The sequence below is a fragment of the Oncorhynchus mykiss genome, chromosome 13, assembly GCF_013265735.2.
Source record: "Oncorhynchus mykiss isolate Arlee chromosome 13, USDA_OmykA_1.1, whole genome shotgun sequence".
Taxonomy (NCBI): domain Eukaryota; kingdom Metazoa; phylum Chordata; class Actinopteri; order Salmoniformes; family Salmonidae; genus Oncorhynchus; species Oncorhynchus mykiss.
In genome coordinates this window covers 67,969,964-67,985,443 of record NC_048577.1, presented here as the reverse complement: position 1 = coordinate 67,985,443, position 15,480 = coordinate 67,969,964, and the positions used below count along the sequence as shown (strand labels likewise).

General features: G+C 43.4%; 2 protein-coding genes across 2 annotated transcripts in view; both read right to left on the bottom strand.

Moving 5' to 3' along the window:
- Positions 1–15,480, bottom strand: part of LOC110485296 (NLR family CARD domain-containing protein 3-like) — a 373,592-nt gene that overhangs the window by 291,116 nt on the left and 66,996 nt on the right. The gene's annotated exons all lie outside the window — the stretch shown is intronic.
- Positions 11,816–15,480, bottom strand: part of LOC118938473 (stonustoxin subunit beta-like) — a 4,922-nt gene continuing 1,257 nt past the window's right edge. The window contains exon 2 of the mRNA XM_036942516.1: positions 11,816–12,513. Coding sequence (XP_036798411.1) covers positions 11,984–12,513 — 530 coding nt within the window. The 3' untranslated portion in view covers positions 11,816–11,983. The remainder of the gene's footprint in view (positions 12,514–15,480) is intronic.

Genomic DNA, 15,480 nt, shown 5'->3' with positions numbered 1-15,480 from the left:
TTCCTGTTTGTCAACTTCTGTCTGCAATTGCATTAATAAAGGTTTTTGAATTATTTAATTAAAGATATTGTCATAATGTTAATTTCACCAATGAACCAATGATTGACAAAGAAGGACGTAAGGAACGAACCCTAACATTTGGCGAGCTTGCCGGGAGTGAGTGTCTCCCCCCGGTTGGAGGAGATTCCACACCGTGGTGCCAGAGATCCAAATGAAACAAGGTAAACAGTTTCATCTAAGTTTGTAATTAAATGGCATTTACTGCTGTGGTTTCCCTCTAATAAGGAAGTGGCACCTCACTCACTCTAAATGATAGACATACACGTTGAATATGATACAGTCGGATCTTAGATTGGAGAAAGTACGTAACGTGACTATTGGTGAAATGCATGTTGTCAATATAGGATGAATGAAATGAATGATTGATGATTTTTATTTTTATTTTGGGTAATAATGCAGGCGACCATTATTGAAATTCTAGTTTTTATTTGGAGGTGATTCAGTAATGATCATCTATTTAATTTTGGGTGTGTAATAAGGTTGACTATTACCAATACTAGTTATTTTGGTTTAGAAGAGGTGGTTCAGCATTGATCTTCCAGTATATTGGGAGTAACGCAGCGATCATTACTCATCTCTTCTATTTTATTTTGAGTTGTAAATGCGGAGAGACCATTACTTTAATACTAGTTCATTTATTTAGGAGAAGTGGTTCAGAGATAATAATCAGCTATACTAGTTATTTTGGTTTAGAAGAGGTGGTTCAGTGTTAATCATCCATTATGTATTGGGAGGTAATGCAGTGATCATTACATAATGTTATTTTGGTTTAGAAGAGGTGGTTCAGTGTTAATCATCCATTATGTATTGGGAGGTAATGCAGTGATCATTACATAATGTTATTTTGTTTTAGAAGAGGTGGTTCAGTGTTAATTATCCATTATGTATTGGGAGGTAATGCAGTGATCATTACATAATGTTATTTTGGTTGTGAAGAGGTGTTTATAATACTCATCTCTGCTGTTTTATTTTAAGTTGTAATGTGAAGACACCATTACTGTCATACTAGCTAGTTTCTTTATGAGAGGTGATTCAGTGATAATAATCATCTATTTTATTTTGTTAAGGTAATTTAGTTACAATGACCAAATACTTGGTTTAGATGTTTACTATATGACTAAGTTATTTTGATATTTGTAGTGTTTATTTTGAAGAGGTACCCAATGACTGAGTTGAGTTGGTTATGAATGGTGCGTTGTTTGTTTGTCTGTGGATCATGGAGGGAGTTATTGGGTAATGGCCCAATAGTGGAATCCAGAGGTAGGAGTAGAACAGAAGGTATTCTCATAAAGGTTGAACGTATTTGTAAGTGACACTTTCCTACCAATGGACAGTATTGGAAATGTACAACCCCTTAGTATATCAGTAAGAGAATTATACAGACGTTCTGTAGAATGTAAAAACAGAATAAGTAATTTTGTGATCCTGTCACCACCAGGGGGCACTGGTGTATAACATATAACTATTACTCTACACCCTTAAGATGAAACATTAGGAATTGAAGTTTACCATGCGGTTGTCTCTGTGAGGCCCGTGTGTGAAATATGTTGGAGTATAAGTAGAACCATTTACTATAGCCTGGATCAAGTGAGAATAGAAATACGATTACAGTATCACCCACTGTTATTGAACACACACTGAGAGAGAATAGAGGATAATTTATATAGGCATATTCCTACATATTACACCCATTTTAGGATAACCCTATAGAGGATAGACAAACAAATTACACACAGACTATCTAAAGAAAAATCTGGAGCACCATGGCACAGTCAAACCAGGATGAGGAGATAGGCTCAATGAAGCCTGTCACGCCTGTTGAATATATGCAAAAGAAGTTTCCTGCTGTAGAATTTACAGTCACTTTTAACTTCTTTGATAGAGGGGGCAACATTTTCACCTTTGGATGAATTGCGTGCCCATAATGAACTGCCTGCTACTCTGTCCCAGATGCTAATATATGCATATTATTATTACTATTGGATATAAAACACTCTGATGTTTCTAAAACTGTTCGAATGATGTCTGTGAGTATAACAGAACTCATATGTGCTGTAGACAGTCAGATCCCCTGATGGGTGTGTTGGACCACAGTGTTGTAGACAGTCAGATCCCCTGTTGGACCACAGTGTTGTAGACAGTCAGATCCCCTGTTGGACCACAGTGTTGTAGACAGTCAGATCCCTTGAAGGACCACAGTGTTGTAGACAGTCAGATCCCCTGTGGACCACAGTGTTGTAGACAGTCAGATCCCCTGAAGGACCACAGTGTTGTAGACAGTCAGATCCCCTGATGGGTGTGTTGGACCACAGTGTTGTAGACAGTCAGATCCCCTGATGGGTGTGTTGGACCACAGTGTTGTAGACAGTCAGATCCCCTGATGGGTGTGTTGGACCACAGTGTTGTAGACAGTCAGAGCCCCTGATGGACCACCGTGTTGTAGACAGTCAGATCCCCTGATGGGTGTGTTGGACCACAGTGTTGTAGACAGTCAGATCCCCTGATGGACCACAGTGTTGTAGACAGTCAGATCCCCTGAAGGACCACAGTGTTGTAGACAGTCAGATCCCCTGATGGGTGTGTTGGACCACAGTGTTGTAGACAGTCAGATCCCCTGATGGACCACAGTGTTGTAGACAGTCAGATCCCCTGAAGGACCACAGTGCTGTAGACAGTCAGATCTCCTGATGGGTGTGTTGGACCACAGTGTTGTAGACAGTCAGATCCCCTGATGGGTGTGTTGGACCACAGTGTTGTAGACAGTCAGATCCCCTGATGGGTGTGTTGGACCACAGTGTTGTAGACAGTCTGATCCCCTGATGGGTGTATAGGACCACAGTGTTGTAGACAGTCAGACCCCCTGGACCACAGTGTTGTAGACAGTCAGATCCCCTGATGGGTGTGATGGACCACAGTGTTGTAGACAGTCAGATCCCCTGATGGACCACAGTGTTGTAGACAGTCAGATCCCCTGAAGGACCACAGTGCTGTAGACAGTCAGATCTCCTGATGGGTGTGTTGGACCACAGTGTTGTAGACAGTCAGATCCCCTGATGGGTGTGTTGGACCACAGTGTTGTAGACAGTCAGATCCCCTGATGGGTGTGTTGGACCACAGTGTTGTAGACAGTCAGATCCCCTGATGGGTGTGTTGCACCACAGTGTTGTAGACAGTCAGATCCCCTGATGGGTGTGTTGGACCACAGTGTTGTAGACAGTCAGATCCCCTGTTGGACCACAGTGTTGTAGACAGTCAGATCCCCTGATGGGTGTGTTGGACCACAGTGTTGTAGACAGTCAGATCCCCTGTTGGACCACAGTGTTGTAGACAGTCAGATCCCCTGATGGGTGTGTTGGACCACAGTGTTGTAGACAGTCAGATCCCCTGTTGGACCACAGTGTTGTAGACAGTCAGACCCCCTGATGGGTGTGTTGGACCACAGTGTTGTAGACAGTCAGACCCCCAGTTGGACCACAGTGTTGTAGACAGTCAGATCCCCTGATGGGTGTGTTGGACCACAGTGTTGTAGACAGTCAGACCCCCTGATGGGTGTGTTGGACCACAGTGTTGTAGACAGTCAGACCCCCTGTTGGACCACAGTGTTGTAGACAGTCAGATCCCCTGATGGGTGTGTTGGACCACAGTGTTGTAGACAGTCAGACCCCCTGATGGATGTGATGGACCACAGTGTTGTAGACAGTCAGATCCCCTGATGGGTGTGTTGGACCACAGTGTTGTAGACAGTCAGATCCCCTGATGGGTGTGTTGGACCACAGTGTTGTAGACAGTCAGATCCCCTGATGGACCACAGTGTTGTAGACAGTCAGATCCCCTGATGGGTGTGTTGGACCACAGTGTTGTAGACAGTCAGATCTCCTGTTGGACCACAGTGTTGTAGACGGGCAGATCCCCTGATGGGTGTGTTGGACCACAGTGTTGTAGACAGTCAGACCCCCTGTTGGACCACAGTGTTGTAGACAGTCAGATCCCCTGATGGGTGTGTTGGACCACAGTGTTGTAGACAGTCAGATCCCCTGATGGACCACAGTGTTGTAGATAGTCAGATCCCCTGATGGTTGTGTTGGACCACAGTGCTGTAGACAGTCAGATCCCCTGATGGACCACAGTGTTGTAGACAGTCAGATCCCCTGATGGGTGTGTTGGACCACAGTGTTGTAGACAGTCAGATCCCCTGATGGACCACAGTGTTGTAGATAGTCAGATCCCCTGATGGTTGTGTTGGACCACAGTGCTGTAGACAGTCAGATCCCCTGATGGACCACAGTGTTGTAGACAGTCAGATCCCCTGATGGATGTGATGGACCACAGTGCTGCAGACAGTCAGATCCCCTGATGGACCACAGTGTTGTAGACAGTCAGATCCCCTGAAGGACCACAGTGCTGTAGACAGTCAGATCTCCTGATGAGTGTGTTGGACCACAGTGTTGTAGACAGTCAGATCCCCTGATGGGTGTGTTGGACCACAGTGTTGTAGACAGTCAGATCCCCTGATGGGTGTGTTGGACCACAGTGTTGTAGACAGTCTGATCCCCTGATGGGTGTATAGGACCACAGTGTTGTAGACAGTCAGACCCCCTGGACCACAGTGTTGTAGACAGTCAGAACCCCTGATGGGTGTGATGGACCACAGTGTTGTAGACAGTCAGATCCCCTGATGGGTGTGTTGGACCACAGTGTTGTAGACAGTCAGATCCCCTGATGGGTGTGATGGACCACAGTGTTGTAGACAGTCAGATCCCCTGATGGGTGTGTTGCACCACAGTGTTGTAGACAGTCAGATCCCCTATTGGGTGTGTTGGACCACAGTGTTGTAGACAGTCAGATCCCCTGTTGGACCACAGTGTTGTAGACAGTCAGATCCCCTGATGGGTGTGTTGGACCACAGTGTTGTAGACAGTCAGATCCCCTGTTGGACCACAGTGTTGTAGACAGTCAGATCCCCTGATGGGTGTGTTGGACCACAGTGTTGTAGACAGTCAGATCCCCTGTTGGACCACAGTGTTGTAGACAGTCAGACCCCCTGATGGGTGTGTTGGACCACAGTGTTGTAGACAGTCAGACCCCCAGTTGGACCACAGTGTTGTAGACAGTCAGATCCCCTGATGGGTGTGTTGGACCACAGTGTTGTAGACAGTCAGACCCCCTGATGGGTGTGTTGGACCACAGTGTTGTAGACAGTCAGACCCCCTGTTGGACCACAGTGTTGTAGACAGTCAGATCCCCTGATGGGTGTGTTGGACCACAGTGTTGTAGACAGTCAGACCCCCTGATGGATGTGATGGACCACAGTGTTGTAGACAGTCAGATCCCCTGATGGGTGTGTTGGACCACAGTGTTGTAGACAGTCAGATCCCCTGATGGGTGTGTTGGACCACAGTGTTGTAGACAGTCAGATCCCCTGATGGACCACAGTGTTGTAGACAGTCAGATCCCCTGATGGGTGTGTTGGACCACAGTGTTGTAGACAGTCAGATCCCCTGTTGGACCACAGTGTTGTAGACAGGCAGATCCCCTGATGGGTGTGTTGGACCACAGTGTTGTAGACAGTCAGACCCCCTGTTGGACCACAGTGTTGTAGACAGTCAGATCCCCTGATGGGTGTGTTGGACCACAGTGTTGTAGACAGTCAGATCCCCTGATGGACCACAGTGTTGTAGATAGTCAGATCCCCTGATGGGTGTGTTGGACCACAGTGCTGTAGACAGTCAGATCCCCTGATGGACCACAGTGTTGTAGACAGTCAGATCCCCTGATGGATGTGATGGACCACAGTGCTGCAGACAGTCAGATCCCCTGATGGACCACAGTGTTGTAGACAGTCAGATCCCCTGATGGGTGTGTTGGACCACAGTCTGTCAAAGACATAAGGGTTTTCTTTGGAAACTCCCACCTGGCTCCTATGTGAGGATCAGATTGACTTGCCTACAGATGAAGACTCAGAGGCCAGCGATGGTTGTTCAGAACTCAGCCAGTCTGGTAAGTTGGTGACGGTAGACTGCGGCTGCTACCTGACAGGATCAGAGGACAGCGATGGTTGTTCAGAACACAGCCAGTCTGGTAAGTTGGTGACGGTAGACTGCGGCTGCTTTCGTAAAGCATGGCAATGCTGTAATGTTGTTGTTGCTAATATGTGGATTTGTTCTTACCCTTATATATATGTTGCATCTTTTGTGTTTTTCAGTCAGCCTGGAAAATAACTGAAAAAGCACTAAATATTCAAGACAGAGACACCAGAAAGAGACCCAAGTAGACTTGGATGCAGCATCAGTGGACAGAGAGGGATGTTCAGAACTCACTCAGTCTGGTTAGTTGGTGAGGGTAGACTGAGGCTGCTACCTGACAGGATCAGAGGACAGCGAGGGATGTTCAGAACTCACTCAGTCTGGTTAGTTGGTGAGGGTAGACTGAGGATGCTACCTGACAGGATCAGAGGACAGCGAGGGATGTTCAGAACTCACTCAGTCTGGTTAGTTGGTGAGGGTAGACTGAGGCTGCTACCTGACAGGATCAGAGGACAGCGAGGGATGTTCAGAACTCAGCCAGTATGGTAAGTTGGTGAGGGTAGACTTTGAGGTTGGTTACCTGATATGGAGGAAGTCTTTCCTTTTTATCTCCCCTCCCCTACCTTCCCTATACCCCCCTCCTCTCCCCTACCTTCCCTATCCCCCCTCCTCTCCCCTACCTTCCTTATGCCCCCATCCTCTCCCCTACCTTCCCTATGCCCCCCCTCCTCTCCCCTACCTTCCCTATGCCCCCCTCCTCTCCCCTACCTTCCCTATGCCCCCATCCTCTCCCCTAGCTTCCCTATGCCTCTCCCCTACCTTCCCTATGCCCCCCTCCTCTCCCCTACCTTCCCTATGCCCCCATCCTCTCCCCTACCTTCCCTATGCCCCCCTCCTCTTCCCTACCTTCCCTATAACCCCCCTCCTCTCCCCTACCTTCCCTATCCCCCCTCCTCTCCCCTACCTTCCTTATGCCCCCCTCCTCTCCCCTACCTTCCCTATGCCCCCCTCCTCTCCCCTACCTTCCCTATGCCCCCCTCCTCTCCCCTACCTTAACAATGCTCCCCCTCCTCTCCCCTACCTTACCTATGCTCCCCCTCCTCTCCCCTACCTTCCCTATGCCCCCCTCCTCTCCCCTACCTTCCCTATACCCCCCTCCTCTCCCCTATCTTCCCTATGCCCCCCCCTCCTCTCCCCTACCTTCCCTATGCCACCCCCCTCCCCTATTGTGTTGGACCATCAGGTATATCTGTTTGAATCTTGTCTTTGTTTGTGATTAGAATGAAGATAATAAATCCTCAATCCAAGAGGCCCTGGAGCAGCTGTGAGAAAGCATCATTGTGGAAGCATTTGGGAAAATTTCAAGTGCTTAAAACTTCTTGTGACTCCCCATTCCGGATCCGGGAGCGTAATCATCGCCTGACACTAATTAGCATAACGCAATGGACATAAATCTTCCTAGAAAATCTTCCTATTCATGAAAATCACAACTGAAATATATTGGAAAACAGCTTAGCCTTTTGTTAATCACCCATGTCATCTCAGATTTTTTAAATATGCTTTACAGCCAAAGCTAGACAAGCATTTGTGTAAGTTTATCGATAGACTAGCATAACATTATGCCTTGCTAGCAGCAGGCAACCTTGTCACGAAAATCAGAAAAGCAATCAAATTGAATCGTTTACCTTTGATGAACTTCGGATGTTTTCACTCACGAGACTCCCAGGTAGACAGCCAAAGTTCATTTTTTCCCAAAATATTATTTTTGTAGGCGAAATAGCTCCGTTTGTTCTTCACGTTTGGCTGAGAATTTGCCCGGAAATTGCAGTCACGAAAACAGCGAAAAATATTCAAAATTAGCTCCATAATATCGACGGAAACATGGCAAACGTTGTTTAGAATCCATCCTCAAGGTGTTTTTCTAATATCTATTCGATAATATATCCGTTGGGGCAATTAGTTTTTCAGTAGGACCGATTGGAGTAATGGCTACCTCTGTATTTTACGCGAGAGTCACCCTGGGAGCATCAGGTGACCACTTACGCAATGTAGCCGCCTACGGCTATTCTTCAACATAAATGCGTAAAACTACATCACAATGCTGTAGACACCTTGGGGAATACGTAGAAAGCGTAAGCTCGTTGATAGCCCATTCACAGCTGAATAGGGAGTCATTGGAACGCAGCGCTTTCAAAATATGGGGCACTTCCGGATTGGATTTTTCTCAGGCTTTCGCCTGCAACATCAGTTCTGTTATACTCACAGACAATATCTTTACAGTTTTGGAAACAATAGAGTGTTTTCTATCCAAACTCAATTATATGCATATTCTAGCATCTTGTCCTGACAAAATATCCCGTTTAAAACGGGAATGTTTTTTTTCCAAAAATGAAAATACTGCCCCTAGAGTCGCCACAGGTTTTAAGAAGGTTCCCGGCAAAGAGGATTGTCTGTTATGTAAAGGGTCAGAACCACTGAGTAAACTAAATATTAAGGATACCTTCCTAATAGTGAGTTACGCCTGGTCAGTTTGTCATGGAAAGAAAGGTGTCCTTAATGTTTTGTGGAAATTATACAATAATTATACATTTATGGATTTTGTATTATAGCCTATTGTTTTCTCTTTATTCAACCTGCCTTCTACCCACCTGGGGACTGAGGGTTATGAGAGAACCCCCACATCACTAGCTTCTCTTTATACAACCTGCCATCTACCCACCTGGGGACTGAGGGTTATGAGAGAACCCCCACACCACTAGCTTCTCTTTATTCAACCTGCCATCTACCCACCTGGGGACTGAGGGTTATGAGAGAACCCCCACATCACTAGCTTCTCTTTATTCAACCTGCCATCTACCCACCTGGGGACTGAGGGTTATGAGAGAACCCCCACATCACTAGCTTCTCTTTATTCAACCTGCCATCTACCCACCTGGGGACTGAGGGTTATGAGAGAACCCCCACACCACTAGCTTCTTTTTATTCAACCTGCCATCTACCCACCTGGGGACTGAGGGTTATGAGAGAACCCCCACATCACTAGCTTCTCTTTATTCAACCTGCCATCTACCCACCTGGGGACTAAGGGTTATGAGATAACCCCCACATCACTAGCTTCTCTTTATTCAACCTGCCATCTACCCACCTGGGGACTGAGGGTTATGAGAGAACCCCCACATCACTAGCTTCTCTTTATTCAACCTGCCATCTACCCACCTGGGGACTGAGGGTTATGAGAGAACCCCCACATCACTAGCTTGCATGTTCTGCAGCCTTGTAAAGATAAGGAGGGGATGACTGGGAGGCAGGTTGGCATTTATTGTCATGAATCTTACCCTGGAGGCAGTTCAGCAAAGAGGTCACTAGTTGGCACAGGCACAAAGTAAAACAAAAAATCAGATTTAAATCCTAACCTCAACCCTAACCACACTGCTAATCCTTCCCTTATATTAAGACCATAAAACAACATTATTTTCCACATCCAATTTTGACTTTGTAGCTGGCATATCTAGAGGAAATCACACAGTTCTGCCTCCAGGTCAAGATTCATGACAAACATCAACCTGCGACTGGCAGAGGCAATGAAGAATCAATAACCAAACTGTTTTCACAAGTAACAGGCTTTTTCTTGTTTCAATTATGTTTAATTATGAAAAGTACAATATATCCTTGTTTACTTGTACAGCTATGGAGCATATATATATAATTGTACAATTTGTTATTCAACATAAAAAACAGAACAAATTATCACATTGGTATTTTAACGGTGTTATTGTAAGAGTTTAAATGTTTAAACAGAGGATCCATCTAAAACAGTATAAAACAAGATGATAAACAGAGGCTCCATCTAAAACAGTATAAAACAAGATGATAAACAGAGGATCCATCTAAAACAGTATAAAACAAGATGATAAACAGAGGATCCATCTAAAACAGTATAAAACAAGATGATAAACAGAGGATCCATCTAAAACAGTATAAAACAAGATGATAAACAGAGGATCCATCTAAAACAGTATAAAACAAGATGATAAACAGAGGATCCATCTAAAACAGTATAAAACAAGATGATAAACAGAGGATCCATCTAAAACAGTATAAAACAAGATGATAAACAGAGGATCCATCTAAAACAGTATAAAACAAGATGATAAACAGAGGATCCATCTAAAACAGTATAAAACAAGATGATAAACAGAGGATCCATCTAAAACAGTATAAAACAAGATGATAAACAGAGGATCCATCTAAAACAGTATAAAACAAGATGATAAACAGAGGATCCATCTAAAACAGTATAAAACAAGATGATAAACAGAGGATCCATCTAAAACAGTATAAAACAAGATGATAAACAGAGGATCCATCTAAAACAGTATTAAACAAGATGATAAACAGAGGATCCATCTAAAACAGTATTAAACAAGATGATAAACAGAGGATCCATCTAAAACAGTATAAAACAAGATGATAAACAGAGGATCCATCTAAAACAGTATTAAACAAGATGATAAACAGAGGATCCATCTAAAACAGTATAAAACAAGATGATAAACAGAGGATCCATCTAAAACAGTATAAAACAAGATGATAAACAGAGGATCCATCTAAAACAGTATAAAACAAGATGATAAACAGAGGATCCATCTAAAACAGTATAAAACAAGATGATAAACAGAGGATCCATCTAAAACAGTATAAAACAAGATGATAAACAGAGGATCCATCTAAAACAGTATAAAACAAGATGATAAACAGAGGATCCATCTAAAACAGTATAAAACAAGATGATAAACAGAGGATCCATCTAAAACAGTATAAAACAAGATGATAAACAGAGGATCCATCTAAAACAGTATAAAACAAGATGATAAACAGAGGATCCATCTAAAACAGTATAAAACAAGTGCAGTATGTTCTGAGAATGTTACTTTAATGTCAACTCATAACGTCACACTATAACTTCATGGGAGTCTTGTGGAAAGACTGCATGTTGTTTTGGGTGGATTGAGTGACGTCTTCATCAACATTTGCAGAATATTCCTGTAATATTCTAGTTCTAGTAGTTTATTTGCCATTTGCAGGTATTACAAGTAATACATACATTGTAATTCCTTGTTGGAGCTCTCTCACATATAGGACAGTACATACCAGAGGAGGCTGCTGAGGGGAGGACGGCTCATAATAATGTCTGGAACAGAGTTGTGTGTGTGTGTGTGTGTGTGTCCCGTGTGTGTCTGCTGTGTGTGTGTGTGTTTGAGCTGTTGTTTATGTGTCAGTGTGTGTGTGTGTGTCAGTGTTTGTGTGTGTCAGTGTGTGTCCAGTGTGTCCAATCTGTCAGTGTGTGTGTGCCCTGTGTGTGTGTGTGTGTGCCATGTGTGTGTCCGCTGTGTGTGTGTGTGTCCAGTGAGTGTGTGTGTGCCCAGTGTGTGTGTCAGTGTGTGTGTGTGGCCAGGGTGTGTGTGTCAGTGTTTGTGTGTGTCCAGTGTGCGTGTGTCCAGTGTGCGTGTGTCCAGTGTGTGTGTGTGTCCTTTGTGTGTGTGTCCAGTTTTTGTATGTGTCCTGTGTGTGTGTGTCCTGTGTGTGTGTGTGTGTGTGTGTCCTGTGTGTGTGTCCAGAGTGTGTGTGTGTCCTTTGTGTGTGTCCAGAGTATGTGTGTGTATGTGTGTGTCCAGCGTGCATGTGTGTGTGTCCTGTGTGTGTGTGTGTATCCTGTGTGTGTGTGTGTGTGTCCAGTGAGTGTGTGTGTCCTGTGTTTGTGTGTCGGTGTGTTCACCGTGTGTGTCCTGTGTGTGTGTGTCCAGTGTGTGTGTGTGTGTCCTGTGTTTGTGTGTACAGTGTTTGTATGTGTCTATTCTGTGTGTCCAATGTGTGTGTGTTTGTGTGTGTCAGGTTATTATTTACAGGGACACTGAGGAGTCTTCATCATAATGAACCCTAAACCCTGGATAGAGGGGCTCAGTGAATGTGGAGATGAATGTGTACAGGTGGGTCAGTGTGTCAGAGGAGGCTCTATAGAAGGACAGAGTGCCGGCTTGCCAGTCCAGATACACTCCTACTCTGTGGGAGCTGGAGGAGGGGACGTCTATTATAGTGAGATTATTATTGTGCCAGGCAGTGTAACTGTTGTCATAGCAGAACAGACTCCAGGATTTGTTATTGTATCCAAGACAACAGTCATCACCCCTTCCTCTCCTGCTGATTCCTTTATATGTCAATCCTATATCAGCCCCTCTCCCACTCCACTCTACCTCCCAGTAACAGCGCCCAGTCAGACCCTCTCTACACAGCACCTGCTCACAGTCCTCAAATCTCTCTGGGTGATCAGGATACGGCTGTTTCTCTCTCCTACATGTCACCTTTCTGTTCTCCTCAGACAGAGAGAGGAGTCTGTTTACTGTGTTTAGGTCCAGTGTAAGATCACGGACATCTGATGGATGAAACCAGACACAATATTAGAAATCATCATCATTCACATTAGAATGTTATACTCACTTTTCACTAATTAATTTAATGTAGATGTTTCTAGGTATCAAAAGGAGAAGTTAAGGTAACTTGAGACTTGTTGAATGATCATATGTTATACTGTATGGTGATATAAAACACACTTATTCACATTAATTACACACAGACATATACACACACACACACAAACACACACACACACACACACACACACACACACACACACACACACACACACACACACACAAACACACACACACACACACACACACACACACACACACACACACACACAACCGGACACACACACACAAATATTCACATTGTCAAAGCAACTACTGGTAAACTTTGGTGTCCCTGATATCTGCTTCTGTAGAACTACAGCTGATATTTAATGTGACCAAGTAAGTAATGATGGTGGTCTTTGACTTTGACTTAACATACATGAAGGGCACTTTTCGGCATTTGCTGTATGATCGATGAGAATTTCCATATTGCAAATGTACAAGAGACAGTGCCTTACAAGACGTCCGGGACGTGCACAGGGGCCAGATCTTCCAGTGAGTCATCAAACCAAGTCTCTCGGACATTCGGTTTCCGTTTTCTAAAATGTTCAAATATTGGTCATTTTTCCGCTGTTCCTGTAAATTCCACCAAATGGCGAATGGAATCTTATTGCAAATGTACAAATATCACCAATCACGACATGGCCATTTTTCCTAAATGGAATAGACTTAGAAGATGAAACTTGGTGAGCATAGGTTTGGACAAGATGGCGTCGAGGCCTCAACGCTTTTTTGAGTTAAGGCAATTTTTCTGGGATTAAATGTCAAAACGAAAATAGAAATAGCTGATTTGAACACTTCACGTCAAAGTACATGAACCTACGCTGTCAGGAAAGAAAGAACCAGCCATTTATCTAGTAGTTTAAGAGAAATAGAACCAACAAAGCAAAAATGATATAACCGCCATATTGTGCAGTCAACAGAAGTCAGAAATTACATCATAAATATTCACTTACCTTTGATGATCTTCATCAGAATGCACTCCCAGGAATCCCAGTTCTACAATCAATGTTCGATTTTTTCGATAATGTCCATTTCTTATGTCGAAATAGCTTTTTTTGTTAGGGCTTTTGGTACACAAATCCAAATGCGCATGCAGGTTCAGCTGAACGTCGGACAAAAAGTTCAAAAAGTTATATTACAGGTCGTAGAAACAATTCAAACTAAGTATAGAATCAATCTTTAGGATGTTTTTATCATAAATCTTCAACAAACTTCCGGCCGGAGAATTCCGTTGTCTGTAGAAAAGCAGGTCGCTCTCATGTGAAATGCGTGACCAATGCGTGACTCTTCCAGACCACTGACTAAAAGAGCTCTCATCCGGCCCCACTTCACAGTAGAAGCCTCATTCAAATTCCTAAAGACGATTGGCATCTAGTGGAGGCCTTAGGAAGTGCAACTTGACCCATATCCCACTGTGTTTTCGATAAGGGCTGAGTTGAAAATCGACCAACCTCAGATTTCCCACTTCCTGTTTGGATTTTTCTCAGGTTTTTGCCTACCATATGAGATCTGTTATACTCACAGATATCATTCGAACAGTTTTAGAAACTTCAGTGTGTTCTATCCAAATGTACTAATCATATATATATATATATATATTAGCAACTGGGACTGAGGAGAAGGCTGTTTACTATGGGCACCTCTGGGCACCTTATTCATCCAAGCTACTAAATACTGCCCTCCGCCCTAAGAAGTTAAGTTCCTATGAAATCCTACTGCAAATGGACAAAACCTATGCCATACGGACAAGTAAAACAATTATGACAATAAAATATGACAAAAGTATGTATGTATGTATGTACAGTTCTTAAACATGTGTAATTGACAAAAGAATCGAAAGAATTTCGAAAAACTGTCCAGAAAGCACTTTTTAAACCTCTCTGGTACACGTAGCGTCCCACCTCGACAACAGCCAGTGAAATTGAAGGGCGCCAAATCCAAAACAACAGAAATCCCATAATTAAAATTCCTCAAACATACAAATATTAAACACCATTTTAAAGATAAACGTCTTGTAATTCCAACCACAGTGTCCAATTTCAAAAAGGCTTTACTGCGCAAGCACACAATGCGATTATGTTAGGTCAGCAGCTAGTCACAGAAAACCATACAGCCATTTTCCAGCCAAGGAGAGGGCTCACAAAGGTCAGAAATAGCGATTAAAATCATCACTAACCTTTGATGATCTTCATCAGATGGCACTCATAGGACTTCATGTTACACAATACATGTATATTTTGTTCGATAAAGTTCATATTTTTATCCAAATATCTCAGTTTACATTGGCGCGTTATGTTCAGAAGTGCATTGTCTCAAACAAACATCCAGTGAAAGTACAGAGAGCCAAATCAAATTACAGAAATACTCACCATAAACGTTGATCTAAGATACAAGTGTTTAAAATACATTTAAAGAAACTTCTCCTTAATTTCTTGGCCCATCCCGTTAGCGGGATCATTTTCGTCAGCAACCCCTGAATAGCATAGCGCCACAGTCAAATAATATTACAAAAAAAATATGCATATTCATATTCATGAAATCACAAGTGCAATATTGCAAAACATAGTTTAGCCTTTTGTTAATCCACCTGTCGTTTCAGATTTTGAAATTATGCTTTACAGCGAAAGCAATCCAAGCATTTGTGTAAGTTTCTCGATAGCATAGCATAACATTATGTACATTATGTACACTAAGCATTACGTCACGAAAATCAGAAAAGCAATCAAAATAATAGTTTACCTTTGATGATCTTCGGATGTTTTCACTCACGAGACTTCCAGTTACACAACAAATTTTCCTTTTGTTCCATAAAGATTATTTTATAGTATTTTTAAAATACCTTTGTTTGTCGCGTTATGTTCCAC